The sequence below is a fragment of the Nicotiana sylvestris genome, chromosome 1 (assembly GCF_000393655.2).
Source record: "Nicotiana sylvestris chromosome 1, ASM39365v2, whole genome shotgun sequence".
In the NCBI taxonomy this organism is placed as follows: Eukaryota; Viridiplantae; Streptophyta; class Magnoliopsida; order Solanales; family Solanaceae; genus Nicotiana; species Nicotiana sylvestris.
This window is the reverse complement of record NC_091057.1, coordinates 185,106,825-185,115,476: the sequence shown is the minus strand read 5'-3', so window position 1 is coordinate 185,115,476 and position 8,652 is coordinate 185,106,825. Positions and strand designations below refer to the sequence as shown.

At 38.8% G+C, this 8,652-nt stretch overlaps 1 protein-coding gene across 1 annotated transcript; it reads right to left on the bottom strand.

The window, feature by feature from the left end:
• Nucleotides 1-6,775: 6,775 nt before the first annotated feature.
• LOC104245107 (uncharacterized) lies at nucleotides 6,776-8,096 on the bottom strand. Its single transcript, XM_009800676.2, has 2 exons — nucleotides 7,728-8,096; nucleotides 6,776-7,607 (listed from the first exon to the last, which is right to left on the bottom strand). Exons 1-2 carry the CDS (start codon nucleotides 8,007-8,009, stop codon nucleotides 6,933-6,935), a joined length of 957 nt encoding a protein of 318 aa, XP_009798978.1. The 5' UTR covers nucleotides 8,010-8,096; the 3' UTR covers nucleotides 6,776-6,932.
• Between the last annotated feature and the right edge of the window lie 556 nt (nucleotides 8,097-8,652).

The window sequence follows — 8,652 nt, the reverse complement described above, 5'->3', positions numbered from 1 at the left end:
GTAATGACAGCAATAGCATCGGGTCTGCCTGGGAGTGCATAGAAATGGGCCTGATCGGCCCTGATCGACCTCCCCTTTCTGGGGCGACCCCTGGCTGACTGACCCCCACCCCTAGTTGGCTGAGTGGGTGGTGGTGAAGAAACTAGTGCTAAAGCCGATGACTGACCCCTCTGCTGAGATGAACTAGAAAAATGACGAGGACATTGTCTTCACATATGACCCACCTCGCCACACTCATAATAACTCACAGGTGCTGGAGAAGGGGACTGAAGGGAACCCATTGCACCGGAGTGACTAGCAGCTACACTCGGCATAGAAAAGCCCTAAACCGACGGAGCACGGGATGAACTCTGAGCTGGAAGGGCACTAAGTGATGACTGGTCCTGCTGAGAACTGTGATGACCATGACCCGAAGATGCCCCACAATAACCTGGATGAACGACCTCTGTCGTACTAAAACTGACCCCTCGAAGGAGCACCACTAAAACTTCCAGATCCTCGAGGCCTCTTGGCCTCCCTCTCCTCTTGCTCCTGACGGCAAACTGACTTAATCTCACGGGCGATATCCACAACCTCCTCAAAGGTAGCACCAGTTACCCTCTTCCTGGTCATGAGAATACGGAGCTGATAAGTAAGACCATCAACAAACAGCTCCTCTCTGCGACACTGCGGCACATACTTCTCCAAGAAGAGAACGGAAAACTACGGTCAGGTAAGGAGTGCTGCACCAACAGGCCTATGCCTCTCAAAATCCTCCTACCAAGTGAAAGCAGCTCCTGAAAACTGATAGGTGGTAAAAGCGAGCTGGTCTCCAAAACACCTGTTGTACGAAGCATCTTCTAACACTTATCCAAGAAACCCTAGGCATCCTTGCCCTCTCCACCACTGAATGACGAAGGCTACAATCTACCAAACCTCTCCAACCTACGCTACTCATCCTTCGGCATGACAGGAACTACATAGTCCTGAGCAGCTGCAACCGGCTGGGCTGGATGTGCCCCCGGTGTCTGAAGTCCATGCACGACCTGCTCAGGTGTGCGAGCGGCGGGAGTCTGATTGCCTCTCCTGGCCTGAGAAGTAGCTGCAGATGTAGTGGCTGAAACCACCTGAGCCAATCTAGTGCAAACTGATAAGATTTGAGCCAAGGCCTCCTGAAGACCCGAAATCACAATGGGCATAGCTGGTGCTGCTAGAGCATCCATAGCTGGAACCTGATCCTGAGCTGGGGTAGCTGGTGGATCTGCGGGTGCTGCCCTAGCTGCTCTGCCTCTAACACGACCATGACCGTGTCCTCGGCCTCTGGTGGCCACAACTGGTGGCACTGGTGGTCGTCCACCCTGTTCGGTAGCGCACGTCCTCACCATCTGTGAGAGAATAGAATAACAGAAGTTTAGTACTCGGATCAACAAATTCGCACGACAAGAATTTCAAGAATGTGAAGTTTTTCCTAAAGGTTCTGCAGCCTCTCGAGGATATATACAGAGGTCTCTGTACCGATCCGCGAGACTCTACTAAACCTGCTCATGACTCGTGAGACCTATGTAACCTAGGCTCTAATACCAACTTATCATGACCCTAAACCCAGACCCGGTCGTGATGGCGCCTCTCATGAAGACAAGGTCAGCCGACACTTCCCATTTTTTAGCTTTTAACAGTTAAGCATTAGGAATAGTCTAAACATAATAAAATAAATCCAAAATAACAGATGATAATATAAATACGCGGAAGAACACCCATACACAGCCCTAACCGGGGTGTCACTAGTCATGAGCATCTATACGTCATAATACAAATCCACTAAGTCTATAAACTAGTACAACTGTCTGAAATGAGATAGAACTGATAAAGGAGTAGAGACACGGGGCTGCGGACTCCAACAGCTACCTCGTGAACTCCGAATGTCTGCCCGAAGCTGAAGGAATCAACACTCGGGAGCGGAACCAGCTACGCCTAAATCTGCACGCAGGGTGCAAGGAGTAAAGTGAGTACTCCAACTCAGTGAGTAATAAATGTAAATAACGACTGAAAGTAAGAAAACACGTAAGGCACAAAGTATTCTATAATGAAGCAGTAAAACCATTTAAAAACAGTAATTCAGTGAAAGATAGGTAGGATTCTTTAACTCAAATGTAGTTTCATGAAAAAACCTTCTTTTTTTCAATAATTAAGCAATTAATTGATAGTCAATTATGAAAAGTAAACACATAAAGGCTCGCCCCTCGGGTATAGTATCAACAAATTCGCCCTTCATGCAACATCTCAGAATAGTACCAGCCCTTCGGGCAATCACATCGAACAATACCAGCCCCTCGGGCTCAATCTCATATCACAATGGGTACCCGCACTCACTGGGGTGTGCAGACTCCTGGAGGGGCCCCTTACGGCCCAAGCGCAATAACAAGTCATCTCGTGGCATTAAATCTAGGCACTTGGCCTCATATAAATCAAGCCAATCGTGGCGTACATATCTCAGGCCCTCGGCCTCCAATCAGTATCGGTGTTTCCTCACAACGTAGGCCCTCGACCTTACTCGGTCAAAAATCATCACAAGCCTCTCGGGCAATAGTAAAACAGTGTTTCTCAGCCCAGACTTCATTTAAATATCATTTAAGTCTTAAAACAGAGTAAACATGGCTGAGTATGAAAACAGTGGAAAATAGCATGACTGAATTTAAGTAACAAGTCAAAACAGTGAGAAAATAATAATAAAAATTCCCGAAAGGTTCAAATAGTTGGCACGAAGCCCAAATATGGTATTCAACCCAAATCATAATGATAGCAAATAAGTTTCAGTCAGATACGTGGTAAAATCATCAACCGGGACGGACCAAGTCACAATCCCCAATAGTGCACGACCCCACGCTCATCATCAAGCGTGTGCCCCACCTCAATATAGCACTACGATGTGCAATCCGGGGTTTCAAAAAACATCATTTACAATCATTACTTACCTCGAACCGGCTAAATCTCTAGCTCGCGACGCCTTTGCCCCTCGAATAGGCCTCCACGCACGTCGAATCTATCCAAAATCAAAACGAGGACGTCAAAATACGCTACGAGAACGAAGCCCAAGCGAAAACAATCAATAAATGGCACAAATCCCGAAATTACCAAAACCGACCCCCGGGAACACGTCTCGAAATTCAGAAATTTTTTACACCTATAGATTCCTTATCTTCCCAAGAGTTCATACATATCAAAAGTTCTCAAATCCGACCCCAAATAGTCCTCCAAATCCTCAATTAAAAGTCCAAATTTCCAAGTTCCAGTTTCCCCAATTCAACCTTTGATTTCCATAATTTCTAACTCTAATCCATGAAATAATAACATAGGAACGAGTTTTAGGTCCGACTTCCTTACCTCAATGAAATTCTCTTGAAATCCCTCTCTTAAATCGCCTGAAAAGATCCAAGGCCTAAGTAAAATGGTGAAATAACTCAAATTCGCGAAATAAAATAACTTATATGTTCTGCCCAGGCCTTTCCGCATCTGCGGTCCTTCAACCGTATTTGTGGTACCGCATTTGCGGTTAAATCCTCCGCTTCTGCGGAATTCACTTAAGAGCCCAAAATCGCATATGCGATAAGCCATCCGCACCTGCGACTCCGCAGGTGCGGTCCTACACCGCATCTGCGGTGTCTAGAAAGTCCTCAACAATCCGCTTCTGCGACTCCTCTTCCCGCACCTGCGGCCCCCAAACCGCAGGTGCGAAAATGCCATAAGCAGCAATTCAGCAGCTGTAACAAATTCCAAACTTCTCAGTTAACCATCCGAAATCACCCCGAGGCCCCTAGGACCTCAACCAAAAGCACAAACATATCCTAATACTTTATTCAAACTTGTTCCAATCATCAAAATATCTCAAACAACATCAAATCACCCAAAACACATCGGATTCAAGCCAAACTTTCTAAAATCTGCCAATTTTCGCTTTTGATCAAAACCCAACCAAACTACGTCCGAATGACATGAAATTTTGCACACACATCTCAAATCACACCACAGAACTACTGCAACTCTTGTAATTCCATTCCGACCCCCTATATCAAAATCTCGCCTACCAACCGGAAATCGTCAAAATATCAACTTCGCCAATTCAAGCCTAAATCTACTCCGAACCTCCAAAACTCATTCCGATCGCACTCATAAGTCATAAATCACCTCCCGAAGTTAACTGAACCATCGAAACTCACATTCGAGCCCTCTAACACATAAGTCAACATTCGGTTGACTAAATGCCTCAAACCTTACCAAAATCATTCTGGATTCGATCCGACCAACCCGACACCACAAAACATAGATAACGAAGCATAAAGAAGCAGAAATGGGAGAAACAGAGCGGTAACTCATGAGACGACTGGTCGGGTCGTCACAACAATTTTTTTCGACAAACCCCAAAAAAATAAAAATTCAACTCTTTGCACATTTTTTTATTCTTCTATTCATATAATATATATATATATATATATATATATATATATATATATATATATATATATATATGGTATATTTTGAATTATTATATTAATACTCCAAATATACATTGTGTATATTTATTTTTTTTTAAAGAATTATGTACTATCTTTATCAAAATAATATAATATTATACCAATAAAAATATTTTAATATACACTTCATAATATATTTAATAAATAATTAATTTATAATGTTACAAACATCAGTTATTTACCTAAATATGCATCGTCAGACAAGCATTCACATATACCAAAAAATAATTATTTATTCCACCAAATAATTATTTAGAGAGAGATAAAGTGCCAATAAAATCATACTAGTTAATACAAAATCATTCATAAAAGAGAAAGGAAAGATAAAAATCATATATTGAGCATTAAATTAGCAACTAAAGCGGTTTCCAAAAAGGAAACGTGATTTTCGCTTGAAGGGGGAGAGGCGTTGGGGCAATGGGAATACCAGATGGATTATGTTACGATTGCAAATAATTAGTTGCCACAAATGTTAATCAAGTAATGCTGCTACAACTTTGTAGAATATTTTAAAATATTAGACAGTTATGTTTTTTCCTCTTACAAGAACAGCCTTGAAAGTCGGTGATCTTGATTTTTTGACTCTATTTGTTCCGTAGGCAAAATATCAAGTTTAACCGTGTTAATTTAATATAATATTTCAAAATTTTAAAAATCACCTGAAAATGTTAATTTTAATGAAATTTTTTTCAATTCTAGGCAAAAGTTAATGAGGTTTTATTTTCTCATCTGAAAATTTTAAGGCTTTCGAAAGAAATTTAATTTACTCATTTATACATACAAAATTATTGGATGCTTTAGGTAACCTTTTTTTGGTGTGAGAAGAAACGCATAATAGTCCATAATAATTGAAGGTTAGTTTTTATACTTTTAAATAAAACTGTTACACTTTGAATATGTAAAAATAACATTAAAATAGAAACTGCTTTACACAAAATTGAAAAATTGAAGTAGATTTTAAATATTTGCAATAATACGAGCAGTAAAATGGATCAAGACAGTTTGAAGATCTTACAATAGTATATTTCATGAAGCAAAATGATGATTTGAAAACAAGAGAGGTAGTATTATAAAGGAGAGAAAAAGTGAGGCGTGAAATTTTAATCCCTATACAATATCATTGCTTAAAGTCTTTAATTATTGAAAAAGTATAAGCAATAATGAATGTCATCAATTGAGGGTTATTTTTGACATTTTAAAAATACATGCAGTGACTCGGCTAATTTTCATCTATTTTTAGCCACTGTTATTTATTTTTTAGTAAGTAAAAAGACTTCATTTATCAAGTACTTTGTTTGTTTTAATTTATGTGAACCTATTTCTTTTGCAGTCTGTGCTAAAAAGAATGACTCATTTTCTTATTTGGAATCAATTTATCTTTATGCAGTGATTTATAACTGCACAAAATATATATGCATTATTTTACATCATAAGTTTAAAAATCTTTTTTTTTCTTAAACTTCGTATCAAGTCAAATAATTTTACATAAATTGAAACGAAGGGATAATGAGTTATGTACAAGAACCAGCTCACAGAAATAGCTATGTTTGGACATTACCCCAATCAGTCTTATCAATTTTGTATTACCTCACCATCATCATTTATGTCAATGATGGCCACTTTTGCTTTACAATAATCTTCTTTTGGCCCTATACATGTGAACGGAATTATGAAGATTTTAGTTTATATACACTAAACTTTAACGTATTAATATGTCTTTTTAGTTGTAGCCATTGATTTGTTTTACTTTTCACCTTATTAAATTTACTTTTTATGATCGATATATTACATTATAGTAGTGTCGAGATGAAGTATTAAACTACATAAACAAGAAATTCTTAAAAGGCTATTGTTCAGTAAAGATATTAGAGAAAACATTTATAGCATTTTTTTTCCCTTTTGGAGAAAGTTGCTGAGTTGACGAACTTAAGAAAACGTTAGAATTATCTTACGTTTACTAGAGTTGGGAAAGAAAATATAGGAAATGTTTTTCGTTAATCCAGATTAATGAATACATAGCTCGTTCGAAACAGAGTGGAATTTCAGTACAAAAGGCAGTCCGGTGCACTAAGCTCCCTTATGCGCAGGGTTTGGGGAAGGGCCGGACCACAAGGTCTATCGTACAGTCTTACCTGCATTTCTGCAGGACTTACCTGCATTTCTGCAGGAGGCTGTTTCCACGGCTCGAACCAGTGACCTCATGGTCACATGAGGTCAACTTTACCAGTTACAAGTTACGTCAAGACTTCTCTTCAATTTACACGCAATTTAACCAACACACAAAATCTCAAATCAAACAATTTTTACAAGGTATAACAAGTGGTAATTAAACACACACGACCTGATTCGCGCACAAAACAAGAAACAACTGATAGTTTTCATAGTATTGAAACATTATGTAACAGAAAAAAGAAGACTTTCACTTCAGAGCTTGCCTTCAATCCTTGCATTTGTAAGCCCAACACACGCATCCACAAAATCTTCATCAATAAAATCAGTAGAATATATCTGTAACCGATTACCATAACCTCTAGAAATACTTTCAGTTATAAACAATCTTGCATAAGGATGAATCCGGTTCGTCACCGGTTTAACACACACAACCGGATTATCCGCCTGAGGCGTCACCGTATTCTCCACCCTATAAAAATATTTCCGGGATGTTACTGGCGGCTGTTCACTCAAATGCTTCATATTACTCTCAAATTTTGTTTCAGGCAAATCAGTATCAATCCAATTATCTTTTAAATACCCAGCGCTCCATAATGGACTGCCATGTTTTGGCTGAGGAGATTTTCTTGGTTTCCAAACACAAATTACTCTTTTTGGCAATAATTCTGCTACTGTTTTGTTAAAAACAGAGTCATCTTGGTGGATTAAATACTCCCCAAGCTGATCTTCTAAGTATTTATCGAATTCTGGTGGATCTTCGTGTCCGAACTCTGTTCGGATCTCGAGGATTATGATCTCTGATTCTGTCTCCGACAGAAATTTTTTGACATCGTTAATCACAACATCAACGTTGTAAGAAAGAAGGATGCCATGACATACACGGCGATCTTCTTGAACTCGAATGTCAAGAACTCGAGTGCCCATTACCTGTTGAACGTATAATTAAGTAAATAAAAATATAATTTTTTTTAACAATTTAAGTTTTTAGATGAGATGATCCCACAACTTAACATGGTATCAGAATAGAGACAGAGACAGGAATATTACCAGCTGTTTGTAAATGGATAGAGATTGGGTTCGGGCGAAAGGTCGAGAAATAAATGGAATTCCAATTTTGTTTGTTGCAGAATCATGGGTACCAGGCCAAATTATCTTGTTCACATGGAGTTTTTCCGGGGCAAGTGCTGACATCCAATTTTTTCTATCTTCCGCGCGATAATCTGCACCAGGGAAATCTGTGCTATTTTTTTCCTTGAGATCATATAAAAGTTTCTTCTGAGTACGAATTGCTTTTCTTCGTTCCACCTGTTTAGAGAAAAAAGTACCCATTTTCACAATACCTCAAAAAGAAGAAGAAGAAGAAGCAGCAATAAAGTCACTTCTCCTTTTCTTCTCTCTTGGTTTTGTAGTTGAACAGGATTAAGTTTTTGCGTTTAATATATATATGCATTATAACGCCTTTTTTGTCAATACAGAGTAGAAAGTTTCTTCAATTATGACAAATAAAGAAACTTCCGTAATATTTTAATACCCATGTATTGTCTTGACATATTTTCCATGTGGATTGGTCCAGTTGTCTTAGCTTGAGGGGCCGGCTTCGTTGGAATTATTGGTAGAGACCAAGGAAAGTCACAATCTTTTTTATATATATTCAGCATCCCATTAGAGCCCGACTATATCCGAATTCGCGCTATGTATTTAAGGAAAAATGCTGACTACTATACTTATGGCTCGAATTAGTGACCTTTGGTTAAAAAAAAAAAAGCAGCCTCATCCGGTACACCAACATCCTTTGGTGGTTATCTTAAATTATACTAGTTAGCGTGCAACAGTTGTTTCTCTATTTTTATATAAATGGCTCTGATATTAGTTTATTTCATTTTTAATTGGTAAAATACATAAGTAGTCACCCGAACTATACACCAAATCCATGTTACACACTTTTGAAAGATGATGTACTAGATACAATTTT

Coding starts and splice junctions, on each gene's coding strand:
- LOC104245107 (XM_009800676.2), bottom strand. CDS start 8,009: ATGGGTACTTTTTTCTCTAAACAGGTGGAACGAAGAAAAGCAATTCGT. Junction 7,608..7,727: donor TATCCATTTACAAACAGCTG/GTAATATTCCTG, acceptor TACGTTCAACAG/GTAATGGGCACTCGAGTTCT.